Here is a 16,524-nt window from a genome sequence, read left to right as displayed (position 1 = left end):
AAACCTTGATCACCGATTCGGAGTGGTCAATGCTAACCAATCCTACATTTGAAGCCGGATTTACAAAAATTTAAGCCTTAAAGATTAGAGCAAAGAATTTTAAATATGGTAAGAAAATGCCCCGAAATCGTTGCGCAAACCCGGGTCAATATGACCCGAACACCTTAAACGTCACTTTTTTTATGAGCTCTTCAGAAACGTCTAAAAATTTAGGTCAAAACGGAGAAATAGAATTTTTCATAACAGATTAAAAGTCACAAAATTTGAGAGCGATAAATGGTAACCGTCAAAATTATGACGCTTCGCGATTCGGGTCATATTGACCCGAACACCGTATGAGCGTTAAAAAAGCGTTTATTCAACTTCAAAGTTTAACGATGAGTATGAAGAATAAATTGTAGCACATATTAATAACAATCTTCGTGATGAAATTGATCTTTGTGATTTGGAGAAAAAAAAAATAAAATGTGAGATTTTGAAAAAATTTCAAAATCGCAGATTTGAAAAAAAATATCACATACTTATGGATCGTGGAGTCATAATTGGCAAGGCTCTGAGACGTTCAAGCATTTTGAGGGTTATAACAAATTACAGAGCAATCTATAGAATGTTGCGAACATTTGGAATTTTTAGTAAAATTTAATAGTTTTCAATGTGTTTTTTTTTTCCTTGATTTGTTTCCAGTCGATCTTGTTTTACGTGCTGAGCACCAATGCTACCGACGCCAGGAAGGCAGCTCCCACACCTGGACCCTACATATAGACCCATCAACTCATGAACCGGGGACCAACGGCTTTACTTCCCGTCCGAAGGAAGGCGTGATCAGAAATATTATGCCTCAGAACATCCCGGCGGCGCCGACTGGGACTGATCCCAGGCCTGCTGGGGTGAGAGATTATCACGCTTACCACTACACCACCGGCGCCGCTATATTCAATGTGTTGATTTCAAACAAATATTGAAGAGTATTCTCACACAATTTTCGAAGAAGTTCTGAAAAGAACTCCAAAATTATTCTGACATGAAGTCCTTAGAAATTATTAGATGAACTTGGAGGGATTTCTGTGAAAGATAATGCAAGTTCTAAATTAAATTCTTAGGTAATTTTAGAATATTTCAAAAGGAGTTGTGAAAAAAAAAACTGTAAGGAAAATTCCTACGTGATTCTGAGGAGATTTGTATGGGGATCGTGAGGAAATAACTAAGAACTCCAAGAGAACTATGATAAGAGTTCAACAAGAAACAGAGTTTTTAGAGTGTTCTGAGAACATAATGTAACGGAGTAATTCGTAGATTGCATGCTGGCAACTGTCATGTATCTACTTTAACTTTCTTATTCTAATTGCTTAAGGAAAACAATTTGGGAATTGATAGCTCTCCAATCAAAATTCAGTATAGGAAAAGCATGACCATTACCATTGCTGGTCATGCCCATCTTCTCCGTTACGGGGAAAGGAAGGATATTGTTAATGTAACATCTACTTAACGGAAGGCCAGCGACTCATCGACGCCCCTATAGGTGCTATGGAGCTGGATAGTTGGGTAGGAGATGGGCCAGGATTCGCTTAAGCAGGCGATGCGATCATAGTAATTGTTTTGTTTTGGAGGAGCTTGGGATTAAACCCAGAATCTTCTACTCAGTAAGCAAAAGCGGTAGCGGTAAAGCTAGCCGAGCTCCTCAAGATTCCAATCCTGTTTAAAATAAAATGTAAACAAACAAAAAGGAAGGGTCTAACCCGAATGATCGAATTTACTCCTATATATGGCTGAGTTATCTATTATTGAATAACTATTATTTACGATAATTACAGGAAAACATAAAATAAAATATTGACTGCAGACAAAATATGACTACACTCAAGTAACATTGCAAGTTTTATGGAGTTTTTATAGCATTCTACATGTCTTAATCATAGTCTCAACAAGTATTTCACGCAGTTTTTCTTCGGGATACACATTTTTCTACCTATCTTTCTATTAGGCCAATGGACATGCGTTATCTTCGAAACATCTAACCAAACTAGGAAATCTAACAGATCACAAAAAAAAAAACCGAAAACTTAAAACGTTTCAAAATCAACTGAAAGCTAATAAATGAAAAGAAAAGAAAAGATTGTTTTACGCGAAAACGAAAGTTAATACTGGAATTCATATCATGATAATTTAGAATAATGAAAAATTAAAACCTCGGAAAAGAATAGTTCAGTTTTGGTTTTTACGAATATTTATTTCCAAAGTCCAACATTTTCAAAACATTCTTTTAAGGCCCATGACTTCACTTCTGACATTGAAACGACAAAAATCAATTTACTGAGTGATTAAATTCTACAAACAATAATACGGGAAACTGAATAAAATTATGCAGCAAATAAAGCAAGACATTCAGTAGGTAAAAAATCACTCTGTTTTTATGATTTATTCTGAAATTCTGGCTTAAGAAATTGTTCCTATGGAATGGTTAATTTATTTTTCCCGGTTCTCTCGTCGAATTCCCGGGTTTTTTCAGGTTTTCCCGGTTACTTTTCAAATTCCCGGATATTTGCCGGTATTCCCGGTTCGCTGGCCACCCTGCCACTACCGAGTATTTGAAGTCAACTTCACTAGCCGAAAATAACCTCAAGGTAGGGGCCTCTCCATTGGACGAATCAAATCATATTTTTGAATACTATTTTCTCAATCTGGTTTCTCTATCGTTGAAAATTTACAAGTCCCAGTATGTTAGTAGGTATTGGCATTAAACTCTAGCATCTGCAGCTGGTGGAGGTAAACTCGCTGAAGATAACTGTTTGAATAATAAAAGTCACGTGTATCTATTTAACGGGCCTAAAGGCCCAGAAACAACTCTCAATCGAACAAATTGAGTGACGGTGTGCACAGAAAAAATTCTGAATTTTAATCAACGCGTAAAATCTTCCGTCGTTTAGTTTTGAGCTATAGTTGACATAAATATGCATAACTGCATAAAGCATAAATTTACATGAAATAGCGAGTAAATTTACCTCAAATTTGACGTTAACAAAGTCTGCGCTAGATATATATGATTTTTTAAACGGTGTAGTGACGGTGTCAGTTTGGGAGTTTATTTGCCATCCATTCTGCGCATACTAGTGCGCATCTCAGCAGCTGTTATTGAATTTTGGTAATTGGAAGCCCATGAAAAGCTGATGATATTTCTTTTTAACGAACTTAACTTGAAATAACTCATAAGATAGCTCAGCAGATGAATTTGATGTTATGAAGTTGTCTCACAATAAAAAAAAAGTCATACGTTGCTAAGCACAGAAAAGCTGCTGAAGTTCAGAGCTGACATAAACCAAAAAGAAGAAATTGATAATGTTTCAATCCACTGCTTACATTTCTGAAATGATAAAATTTGCTTCAAACAAACATCAAATGATGCGGTGGTTACTGATTCCAGGCTATTGAGACTGAATTCCATGATCCCGGCAGCAGGTGACGTTTGACAGTACCACTCCGATGCGTGATTTAAAATTTGCTAGCATTTGTCATTATTTCTTGATATGGTACAACATCGCTGTAATAACCGAAACTAATATTTTCAAGTCAAAATGATCCATGCTTTAGTGTTTTCCGTAGCAAAGAATGTAAATCTCAAAAAGTGCTCCGTGTCATTCAAGCTGAACAGTAAGAACAGAAGCTGATTATTGGTTGATTTAAGTTGTACAAAGCTGATTAACAGTAGGCTGAATATATAGTTGATTAGTAGTGTGTGAAGCTAAAAGTGTCCTCATAATTCAACCTCAGTAAGTTAGCTGATCTAAATATTGAACAAGCCTTATTTTAGCTTAACACTAGTTCCAGCAATTCACTACAAATATTTTGATAGCCTAATTGGTTAAATGTAGTCAGTGTCACTCGTTGCATTTCTGGCATTTTAGTTCTTTTGAATTCACTGCCTACCTTTCTAATCCCAAGCAGCGGCAGCAGTAGAGACAAAGTAGAGGAGCTTTTTAGGAATATCTCCAGGTAGAAGTGGGCTGTGACGACGTATTGTATTTCTGTGTTTTGGCTGCTATATTGCACTGCATTTTCAGACAGAATTCCAAAAAATATACCTCAATTATGGCACTAAAACAGCTTCCACATGACGATCGAAATAAATCGCGAACTTATAGTATGTCCACATTGTGTTAACTACATTTTAAAATGAGAGGAATGTTTTACTGTCACCAGTTGTTGTTTACAATTCTGCATTGCTGTATAATACTGTTCCTGTTGCTGTTATTCAACTTAAATTTGACGTGTTTCAAGTTAACGATCATACCTTATGCCACACATGTGCTTAAGTGGTCCAGTAGGTATGATTGATGCCTGTGAATCAGCGACTGTCGGTTCGAATCCCGAAATGCAAAGGTAATTTTTAGACTTTATAATAAAAATATAAATATGTAAATCCAATAAGTTAGTCAGCACCCATAAAAATATATAAGATATGAAGCGGTTTTCAATTATTTTTTTCTTCTAAATAACACTAGAAGGCTGAACAAGGGTTGGACAAGACTGTCATTTAATGCCTTAAAAAGCTTATAATTTATGTAACTGTTAAGCTTTTGGCTGATTAAAATCACCAAACTTAGATGTTTAAAAGCTGAACAAAGGTTAACGTGATCTATGTACAACAATTATTCAAACTAAGGCTGAATTAAAATCGATTGAACAACACTTGTTAAGCATCAAATTTTTACCTGGGAATCTCAGGACTAGACAATAGTAGAAACAAAATATTAAGTTCTATTTCAATAGTGCATTTTCCAGTGGGGTTGGGTACCCTTACGTTTAACCGTGCACCAACTTTAAAACCCTGATTTATGTCCATATGTGTACTCGAATCGGAAGCTAAATGCAGATAATCAGTATTACTATATGATTCACTGAATTTTACAACAAATTCGAGTGTAATATGGCCATAAATTAGATTTTCAAAAGTTACTGGCAAATTCAACTTCTTCATCAGGTGTCTCAATTAGAATTTTTTTAAATTATTTGAGACCTTCCATAGTTGTTAATTCATTGATGTCGCTGTTTTAGAAACGTGGCTACGTTAACGAGATAAAAATTACGTAGGCAAAAAAGCTATCTATCCTATTTATTCATAACAAGCCTGAATGAAAGCTTCAAGCACCAATAGGACACACAAATTATCCACGTGGAAAATGTAGTGGCTCAATGTTGTGTTTTTATATTTTCATTGAAAGAAGAAATAATACCAAACGATGCGACACGGTTTTACGCCGAAAGCTTTTTTCTGCTGTCGAAAAATCGAAATTGCACTAGATTCAAATTGCTCGTTTCAAGGCAATTATTTAGCCTTCCAGCAATTGCACCCCGATATTCCAGCAACTACACACAATTGTGGGTTGTAATGTTTGTTGCTGCTGGAAATCCATCCCGTTAAGTCGAAAAATATAGCAAGTTCAAGTATAGAAATAAAAACGATTCGTCTCAACCTTGCAGACAATCAACACTACGGCAATATCATAATCAATGAGTTCAATTGCACTAATAAATGACCTAGCTCTTTTGTATGGATCTGGTGCAAATGATACGAATACATAATAAAATCTGCATACATTTGCTATACATGCAACATGCAACGATAATCCAGTGCAGCACAATACTTTTCGCCCCCTTCCTGCAACCATATGATTTTAATTACTTGTACAAGCTAAATCGCTGGAAGCTATTCATCCCTCCGACGGTGCTACTGCTGTAGCTGTAGCTGCTGCTGTTGCTGCTCCCGCAGCGACTTTCGGCTAAACTCACGGACCGGATGGCCTCACCGGTTACCACCATCGTGCCCAAATAAGGCGCTACCACCGATGATCGTTCAATCAGTAGCAATCTCCGCTGTGGCGCTGCTGCGGCCACTCTGTCCGACATCAGCATCGTCGTCGTCACGTTGGTGTCCTTCGCTTATCTTATTGCACTTCATCACGCTTCTTCGCCACCCCGTGTTTCACTACCAAAGTGTGTACGAATGTGAATGTAGGTCACTCTCTTTCTCCACTGCAATTACCGCGGGGACACTTGAATTCCACTGGTCTACGCGATTGGCCCTTCAATGTTGGCAACTAGCCACCACTGCTAGCTGGTCCGATGCCCTAAGCAGTCTTCGACCGATACGCCAGCTGCAACAACTGCAACTGTTCCCGTGCCATCCGAGCACACAAGTGCAGACAGTTGTAAATTTCAGCCAAAAAACTGGCACGGTTTCTGGGCCAAGTTAGGACACGAAATAGGCTATTCAATACTAGGTAAGTACTTTTGCCACCATCCGATCGGATCGCACCAGCACTGATAACAAAACAAACGGGGAAATGCTATGGAAACACTACAACTGCTACCTAGGCAAGGTGTGAATTGGTGCCGTCCACGAGGGTGGCACGTTTCTGGGACTCTAACAAGCACTGAGATATGCCTACTCTCTCTCGAGCTACGATTCTATGAATGAATGGAAAACCATGTCCGTTTATAGGGAGAAACTATTTCCTCTACAACAAGCTCGTGAAATGCATTCTTGTCGAGTTAGTCGTGTCGGTGTATGGTAGTTTGATGGGGGCGTGCTACCATACAATCCTAAGCACACAACTACAAAGGACGCCTGCATGCTTAGACGGAAGCCTAAATAAAATGAATTATAGTTGCCGTTTCCCCTTGTTTATCGAATGGGCTCTAAATCGTTCGATGTTTGAATTTGAATTGCACGAGTGGGGTCGAATTTGGGTTGAATACAATGTTGTATGAAATGTTCTGTGCGGACGGAATGGTTGATCGGGGGGTTCGACGATGGATGATGAGCACGGCAAGTGGGTCACGTTACATGTGGAATGATATCATGTTGTTTGATTTTTTTTTCGGTTCAGTTGTAGCTCGATGAGCGTGATTTATTGAATGTTTTGTATGTCTTACATTGTAATTCTTTATGATTAACTCCTGGCATTCGTTGATGTTTAGGTTTCATACACACATTTTATGGTCGAGATACACACAGCGTATTTCCTCGGCCTTTTATTTTGCTGGGATTTGGAAATTGTCAAAATTCATCAAACCGGATCTCATAAATCATGTGCCATTGTCATCTTTGTGAAATTTAGAAATAATTGAAATCATTGAAACAATTCCCGACATTTTCTGGTGAAAACATTTGAATGAACAATATGGAACGCACATTTCAAACTTATTGCTTATCGCATATTAGCTTATTGCGTGCTCTCAACTTAGTATTCTAGATGAACTTCCACTTATATTAATTGAGAGCGTTCGATGCTTTCGATAATTGTGTGGCAAGTACAACCATACTCTATGCCCAGGGAAGTCAAGAAACTGTCCAACTCGAAAAATTCCTAGACCGGACCGGGAATCGAACCCAGCCATTATCAGCATGATCTTACTTTGTAGCTGCACCTTTACCAATTCAACCGCGAGAACCTGTGGGCGTCCTGAGGTGCAATAATTGTCAACCTCATCGAAGCGCAGTACGAGCCTTTCGCTACTGTTTCTCATCGTAATCAACGATTTCATGGTACGGTTCCTAAATAGAGAAAAAAATTCATGGTACGTGCAATCAACCGTGGACCTAGCCGAAGGCTCCTCTCCGGCGGGTCTTGCCGTCAACGTAAACAAGATCAAATCGTTGGATGTCAACACGGAAAACTTTTCCTACTTTTCGGTAGCTGGATAAGCGATGGAGAAAGTTGAAAGTTTCCAATTTGGAAACTTTCAACCAGACATGGGAATTGTCGCAGTTTGTCATTGACGCACAACAAGATACATTGAAAAATTCTCGTCAAACAACAATTTCTTGTCGCACGACAAGATCACCACGACAAAATCAAGAATCCATCCAGTCGCGAATATATCTATTCTAGTCGTATGTCACTCAAACTGTTCCCTGTGACAAAGTACTATAGGTCATGTAAAAAGGAGCATCACGACAAGAAACCATCCATTCCAATACGGAGGTCAGATTTCAAAAAAGGCCAGAAATAATGTTAACTCCCTTCAATGCTTCAATATTGGTATTTCCGGGATCGGTATTTCAAGACGGCAGCGTACGATTTCAGAGAAAGTGGGAAATACTGCCAAATACCCTTCAATATGGATATTTTCGGAATTGGGATGACGTCCAGAGACCAAAAACCGATGTACAGTGCCATCTTTCAATCAATTTCTGCCCGCTGCCGATTTCAGAAAAAGTGGGAAAAACTGTAAAATACTCTACAATGTGGATATTTTCGGAACAAAGACCGATATGGCGTCAGCAATCAATTTTCCGTCTATTGTTGACAGTTTTATAAAAACCGAGGACTGCCATCTTAGATTCCAAAAATGTGTTGGACATCGATCTTGAGCCTCTAAATATCGTCCCCATTCCGAAAATACCCATATTGTGGGGGTATTTAACATTGCATTGTTGACATTGTGTAAAACAGTCGCGTTAGTATTTCGTCCGCTAAAAGTTATTTTAACTCGTTTGACTAAAGTTTTTAATTTATTTGTTCAATGTTGAACGATTATCTGTACCCGCGTGCGTTGCTAAATTGTGGAGTTCGCCAATAAATAGCTTTTTTTTTTTTTTTTTTTTTTAAACTTTATTATAGAGATTTTTAGCCTGGGGCTAGTTCATCTCTTACAATAAATAGCTGTTTTAAACGTTTCCGAAGGATTTAATTCCAAACCGCATTTCTGTTTTCGTGCTGGCGATATTGTTTGTTGCTGCTCATCAAATTTTGTTTGTGCAAAATGGAAATAAATGAAATCGAGCCGTTGCGCTGCGGCTTTTGTGAGATTTACCTCCACATCAGCATGCAGTGTTGTGGTTTCAACCTCAGCCGTGCGAGCAAAGATCTATTCTCGCAAGGCAAGGCGTTATTCGTTTGCTCGACTTGTCGGGCTAAACTGAATGGCAGAAGTGTGAACTCGTATCTTGCTGATGAGCTCTCGCAAAACACGAACTCCAATGATGGATTACCGGCCCAGGTTCAACAGCTGTTCAAGTTGGTTGAATCGTTGAGTGACAAAGTCGACAAGTGCATTCCCATGGATACTCCTGCTGAGAGACCACCGCATCGAACAAGGAATGGAAATGCATGGCCCCAACTGGGTTTAAAACGTCGTCGTGGTAACTTCTTCTGCACGTGGGACCAATGCTATTGATCTCAGTGACTTGTCTGTGCCATGTCTGACTCCACCGACCTCTGCCCCAAAATTTTGGCTCTACCTGTCAGGATTACACCCGCAAATAACTGTAGAGGACATTCAGAAAATCGCTCCCCGCTGCATGAATTTAACAACACCTGCTGAAGTTGCGCGTCTAGTTCCCAAGGAAGCTGATATGGTGAAGCTGACTTTCATCTCCTTCAAAGTCGGCTTGGATCCTTCTTTGAAAGAACTAGCTCTCGACGCTTCAACGTGGCCTGATGGAATTCTAGTCCGTGAATTCATCAATTATTCAAAAAACCAAACCGCATCCAACAGCAATGCATTGACAACGATTTAAGGCGCTCTCTCGTGGACGGTGGAGGCCCTAAGGTTGACACCATCATCGATACTCATTCATTGCGACTTTCTTTGGACGGTGAGTATCGGTACCATTCATCAACTATTCCCGCGCCTGATATTTCCTTGTTGCAGAACACGACCTGCGATGATAGCCGTTTATGGGTGTACTATCAAAATGTACGAGGACTGCGGACCAAGATTGATGACTTTTACTGCAACACCCTGGACTGCAATTTCGACATCATTATTTTAATCGAGACGGGGCTCAACGACGCTATCAGTTCGACGCAGCTTTTCGGAAGCAACTACAATGTGTACCGGTGTGACCGAAACCATATGAATAACAGCAAGTCTCGTTTTGGAGGAGTTCTGATTGCGGTGCATCATCGTTTCATAAGCAGTAGTATCGCTGTAACCAGCGGAAAAACATTAGAGCAAGTGTGTGTATCGACGATTATTGGTTCCAAGCGGCTACTGCTGTGCGCTATGTTTGTCCCTCCGAACAAAAGCAACGATCGCACTGTACTAGATGCGCATGTTCAGTCGATCCATGAGCTGCATAACAGAGGTTCTGACAACGAATGCATGCTGGCCTGCGGTGACTATAATCAACCTGGAGTGTTTTGGAACTGGTCTGACGGCGAAATTCGACCTGTGAACTCTGTGCCATTACCAATTGCTAGCTCCCTACAGATTGATGGCATGGATTTCCTCAATTTGCATCAGATGAATCTCGAGGGCAACCACTTGGGACGCATTCTCGATTTGCTCTTTTGCCCTACGGATTTTGCTATGGAAATCTCAAGATCTGTGTCACCACTTTTGCATGTCGACCTTCATCATCCACCGCTTGTTATCTGCTTACCACCTCTAATTGTCAATAGTGTACAGCTGCATGATGAGAATGACAGTGATGGAATTGCGTTAGACTCCAACAAGATTGATTGCGATGCTCTATTGGATTTTCTGTAAAGTATCGACTGGGATATTCTTTTTGATGGAATAAATGCTGATGAAATGGGTGAAACGTTGTGCATTATGCTAAATGATTGGATGGATGCAAATGTACCGATTCGTCGACCTGCTGTTTTTCCTGCCTGGAGCACTGCATTGCTACGAAAACTAAAACGCAAACGAAATGCTTCGCAACGTAGATTACGGCGAATTCTTTCTCTGGCTAATAAACGTAGCTTTCACTTGGCGTGTAACGAGTACCGTAAGCTTAACTCTTCGCTCTACAAATCGAAAATATCAAAAGACTTCTCTGACCCACACTGCTTGAAAGCTCTTTATTGCTCCCTTGTTCGACCTATCCTGGAAAACGCCTCCTTCATCTGGTTTCCTCATCAGTTGACCTGGAACTTGAGGATCGAAGGTGTTCAGCGAAAGTTTATCAGAATGGCATTGTGTAACCTACCGTGGCGCGATCCACAAAATCTCCCGCCGTATTCTGATCGCTGCAATTTGCTGAGTTTGGAAACCCTGGAACGTCGACGGAAGAATCAACAGGCAGCATTTGTTGACAAGTTATTGAATGGGGATGTTGACTGCGAGTCGTCTTCTTTAGCTATTAGATATCCGAGTGCCGCCGAGAACATTACGAAGTGGTACCCTGCTCAAACCACGATACCATCGAACAGCATTCGGTTACAACGAACCACTAACAACTATGATGCGTACGTTCACGGCTGTTGAAGAATTGTTTGAATTTGGGTAACCTTCTGCTCGCTTTTTGACTCGTATTAGAAACGCATGAATGGTATAGTTTTTAAGATATTTCATGTAGACAACAGTCAGATGATGAATTAAACAAATAAATAAATAAATAAATAAATTAATTACTGTCCAGTTTATCTGTAACCAGAAGCTGCCATCTTGGAATTCAATATGGCATCGGACAGTAATTGCTAGTCCGTAGCTATCACCGCGAATCCCAAAATACCCACATTGATGGGGTATTTAACAGTATTTCCAACTTTTCTGTATCCTGTGCTGCCATTTTTGATTTCAAGTCATTCATTTTCTATTTCTAGATGTCATTCTTATTCCGAGGCGTCATTCCATTTCCAAAAATACTCATATTTTCTTAACAGAAAACCGTCATCTTGGATTTCAAGATGGCGTCGGACATCGATTTACGGTCTCTAGACGTCACCTTGATTCCGAAAATATAAATATTGAAGGGTATTTGACAGTATTTCCATTTTTTTTAAACGAGAAGCCACCATATTGCATTTCAAAATGGTTTTGGACAGTGACAACACCCTGATTCCAAAAATACCTATATTGAAGGGATTTGACAGTATTTCACACTTTTCTTAAATAAGAAGCTGCCATTTTGGATTTCAAAATGGCATTTTTTCACTTTTTCTGAAACATCGGACATCAGTTTCTGGTCTTCGAACGTCATTGCAATTCCGAAAATATCCATATTAAAGGGTATTTGACACTATTTCCTATTTTTTCTGTAACCGGAAGCCACCATATTAGATTTCAAAATGACGTTGAACAATGATATCCGGTCTATAGACGTCACCCTGATTCCAAAAATAGCGATATTTAAGGTTATTTGACAGTACTTTGCATTTTTTCTGAAAATGGAAGCCACCATCTTGGATTTCAAGATGGCGCTGGACATCGATTTTCGGTCTCTAGACGTCATCCCGATTCCGAAAATATCCATATTGAAGGGTATTTGGCAATATTTTCCACTTTTTCTGATACCGCATGCCGCCATCTTTGATTTAAAGATGGCGCTGGACATCGGTTTCCGGTCTCTGGATGTCATCCCGATTCCGAAAATATCGGTATTTGGTAGTATTTCCCACTTTTTCTGATATCGTATGCCGCCATCTTGGATTTCAAAATGGCGTCGGACATCGATTTTCGGTCCCTAGACGTCATCCCGATTCCGGAAATACCCACATTAAATACTCTTATAAGTTTTAGTGTCTTTACGTTTACTGTCATTTTCTTGATCACGCATATGGTGATACAGCTTGGTCACTATATGGGCAGTGAGATCGCGGGTGGGGATCAAAATGATCCGGAATCCCCCCACCGAGAAACTCGTTTGCTCTTCAGCCTCGGACCCGGAACACTTTCAAACTGTGATCTATTATCATCGTCCTAATCTTCTTTTTCTTCGCCTGCCTTCCTCCTTTTAAACTTTTAACTTCTCCGGCAACGTGCCCAATCGAAGCTGAACAATCTTTAGCTTCCCATCGTATAATCTCGTCCGCGCCAGGATGAACCCCCCTCGGTGTTCTCTATTCCATAATTCTGATCCGTGCAAGAACCACAAACCTGCTGCTGCTCAGTCAGACGTCGGTTGCATCTATTCGGACTGAACCCGTTATCCAGGTAGTGATCGGTGATCTCAAAGTACCCACACTCTCACACATCGATCTGTGACGAAATCCTCCTCAATTCGTTCAGTTCGACACTGAGCGTTCATAAGGGCCAATGTCGCAAATGGGAGCAATGACTTCTTTTGTAAAAATTCCCTACACTCAAAATAATCAACACGTTGAAACTACGTGAAAAATCACGTAAGCTCTCCCTTTTTCCACTCCCCTCAGTTTTACGTGACTCACGTAAAATGTATGTGATACCCTTTGAATATTAAAGGTAATTCCGATTAAGCACACATATGTATATACTTAATCAATGCAATTTACGTGGTTTTTACATAGACTGTTTATATGTGCGTTTCACGTAAACCTTATGTGATTTTCACATCTGAAAAAAAAAGAATTCTACACTCAAAGTGATGCAAAGTATGGCGACATCGTGATGTGCTTATGTCCGAGATTTTTGTAAAATAATCGCAAGATGTAAGTATAAATTTTGATGATATTCTGATGTTATTACTTTATGGGGTGACTTTCTCAGTCTTTTAGTAGAAACGATTTGTTTTTTACGTTCCCGACGATTCGACCGTATGGTATCGGCATTTCTCAAGGGTTGTAATGTCTATCGTTTCCAGTTAAAAACTTTTACGGTATTCACGATGCGTAAAAGTTTTTAACGGGAAACGATAGACATTACAACCATTGAGAAAGGACGAAACCAAACGGTCGAAACGTCGGGAACGTAAAAAACAAATCGATTCTACCAAACGACTGAGAAAGCCATCCCTTAAAGTTATTCCAATCAATCAGCCGAAACCACCATTAGTGGTATTCTAATGATTATCAAACATACATTGGCTGTTTTATTGTGTTCAATAGAAAGACAGCAAACGATCTGGCAGTGAAAGGAAAATTTGTCCTACCTATCCCATTGCTCGTATCACCAGGATTGTTTGGGATCCAAATGTGATACTGGAATCCACCAGTGAATGCCATCGACAAATTCATGTAACTTCTACGTGATAATCCAGTGACGTTTGGGCTCAACATGGTGATGTTTCTGAATGCAATATTGTTGTAATTGTAATGACAATTTCAATTTAAGATGGCAGATTATTTTCAAAATGGATAATTCAATCTGGCAGTAAATTTTTCAAATAGTGGATTTAAGGTGGTGAGCCGTTGATAAAATGTTCAACTTTTTGAAAGAAATGTTATTGCATTTGCAATGAAAATTTCAATCCCAAGATGATGGCTGATCTTAAAAATGATGTATACAAGATGGTGGATCATTTTTAAAATGGTTGATTGAAGATGGCCGGTTTTTGATAAAAAAGTTCAATGCAATTTTGTTCTATAGTGATGATAGTCTGCTATTGCAATGACGGTTTAAATACCAAGATGGTGGATGATCTTCAAGATGGCTGGTCTCTTATAAAATGGTCTAGAAAGATCGTTGAAGGGTTAGGTAGGATAATACGCACCACGGAGTGATATGACCAACATCATTTTTCTCGGACTATTCAATTATATGATACAAACAGTTTCCCAGATGATATTTCAGTAGCTATTCTAGTGATTCTGGGTAAAAACCCATTAAATTTGTTTTGAAAAACACGTAAATAAGCGTTGTTGGTCATATTACCTCATGGCGCGTATTACTCAACCTTACCTTAATTGCCATTACAATCAATTCCCGGGCCTCCCTTAGCTCAGTCGGTAAAGGCTCAGCTACAAAGCAAGAACATGCTGGAGGAGGCTGGGTTTGATTGCCGGTCCAATCTAGGGAATGATTCTCTATGAAAATTTGACAGATAAAATGAGGGGCTCGTGGATTTTCCTATGTTTCGAGGGGTGCATAGATTAGCTTGGAACCGAAGAGAGTACCAGAGCTGAGCTAAAAAGTTGAGCACGTTTCTTCGGGACCTTCTAGTCTTAGTCACGGTTGATCAAAACGTCAAACAAAAGGGTATTTATTTAGCTTTCAAATAATAACAAGTTATTACATTTCACCGTTTTGAACGAACTGTCGCACTTTACTTGTGATCGATGCCATCATGATCTGCACAGTCGCTGGTGACACTGTACCGGCGAACTTATTCCAGTTTAAACGCATTTGTTGTGCATTTGTCACTTCTTTACCGCATCCTCGAAGTTTTCGCTTGACAATTGCCCAATCTTTTTCGATCGGTCTGAACTCAGGGCAATTCGGAGGATTAATCTCTTTGGCGACGAAATTAACATTTTTTGCAGCATACCTTAGAGTAGTGGCAGCTGGCTAGATCCGGCCAAAACATAACGTTGGTCTTGTGTTGCCGAATGAAGGGTAAAATCCATATTTTCAGACACTCTTTAATGTAAACCTTCGACGTCATTGTGTGAGATGTGATGAAAACCTTGGTTTTAAGGCCACAATTTCAGATTCCTTGCCAAATCATTAGTTTCCGAGCAAAATTATCAGCAAAAACCAATTTATATCTGGAATGGACGACCAGTTTTCAGGTAAAATTTTCGTCCGGGGATTTGTTTATAATCCATTTTGACATATGTTTCGTCATCCATTAAAATACCACCTTCAAATTTCGTCAAAACTCGTTCGTATGGTAATCGTGCTCGCTTTTTAGCCACTAAATTTTGTTGCAGGGAGCGATTCGGATGTTTACTGGCACAAAAAGACTGCCAAATCACGTATGGAGACACCTGGGTTGCTTTTCACGTACCTCAACACCTTTCTCCTCAGCTCTTTGTCCCTAGTGCCACTTTTATGATTGATGCGCTGTTCTCTATCCCCACTCAGAGTATCCTTGTAACGTTTGATTACAAGACTCACCGTTGACTTTGGGAATTTTAACACTTTTGCTATTTTTAAGGGTTTTCTAGATGTTTGTGCACAATTAATTTTCTTTTCTCAAGTTCCATGATCCGTAATTTCGGGATGTCAAACGTTTTTTGTTCCAACCACCAGGAGCGCGGTGGTGTATTAAACCGTGCGTCCAGATTTACTTTGAATCGAGCTTTAAGTTGAGTGCACGCAATAAGCTAATATGCGATCAGTAATACGCGAAGGAAAAGATCAATTCCAAGAAAGCAGATTATTTTCAAAATGGATAATTCAAAATGACAGTAGATTTTCAAAATATTGGATTCAAGAGGTAGAACGTTAATAAAATGTTCGATTTTTTTGAAAGAAATGTTATTCCAATTGCAATGACCATTTATATTTGAATTCCAATATGGTATTTGATTTCCGAAACAGTGGATTCAAGAAGGTGGATGATTTTTAAAATGGTGAATTCAATATGGCGGGTCTTTGAAAAAAAGGTCTATGTAATTTTGTTGTATAGTGATGAATTGATTTTCAAAATGGTGGATTCAAGCTGATGGATGATTTTTAAGATGGCCGGTCTTTTATTGAAAGGTCAATGCAGTTTTGTTGTAAAGTTGCGATACTGCCAATTTTAATGCCATGGTGGTGATTAATTTTCAAACTGGAGGATTCAAGCTAGTGGATGATATTCAAAATGGTGCATTGAAGATGGTCGGTCTTTTATAGAATGGTCGATCTTTAGGAATGCAAGATTGTTCTGATTTCAATGAAAATCACTTCCAAGATGGCAGATTATTTTCAAAATGGATGATTCAAGATAGC

General features: G+C 39.3%; 1 protein-coding gene across 2 annotated transcripts in view; it reads right to left on the bottom strand.

Moving 5' to 3' along the window:
* The window catches only part of TTLL5 (Tubulin tyrosine ligase-like 5), a 129,169-nt gene that overhangs the window by 43,961 nt on the left and 68,684 nt on the right, over positions 1-16,524 (bottom strand). The window contains exon 1 of one of the 2 annotated variants that reach the window (XM_065222471.1): positions 5,678-6,192. The exons of the other annotated variant lie outside the window; for it this stretch is intronic. Coding sequence (XP_065078543.1) covers positions 5,678-5,907 — 230 coding nt within the window. The 5' untranslated portion in view covers positions 5,908-6,192. Of the gene's footprint in view, positions 1-5,677; positions 6,193-16,524 lie in introns of those variants that run through there. 2 annotated transcript variants of the gene reach the window in all.

The sequence above is a fragment of the Ochlerotatus camptorhynchus genome, unplaced genomic scaffold (genome assembly GCF_037179485.1).
Source record: "Ochlerotatus camptorhynchus isolate MF236.1 unplaced genomic scaffold, CSIRO-AGI_Acam_v1.1 ptg000170l, whole genome shotgun sequence".
Classification (NCBI taxonomy): Eukaryota; Metazoa; Arthropoda; class Insecta; order Diptera; family Culicidae; genus Ochlerotatus; species Ochlerotatus camptorhynchus.
The sequence above is the reverse complement of the archived record's forward strand: the minus strand, read 5'-3'. Positions and strand labels throughout refer to the sequence as shown.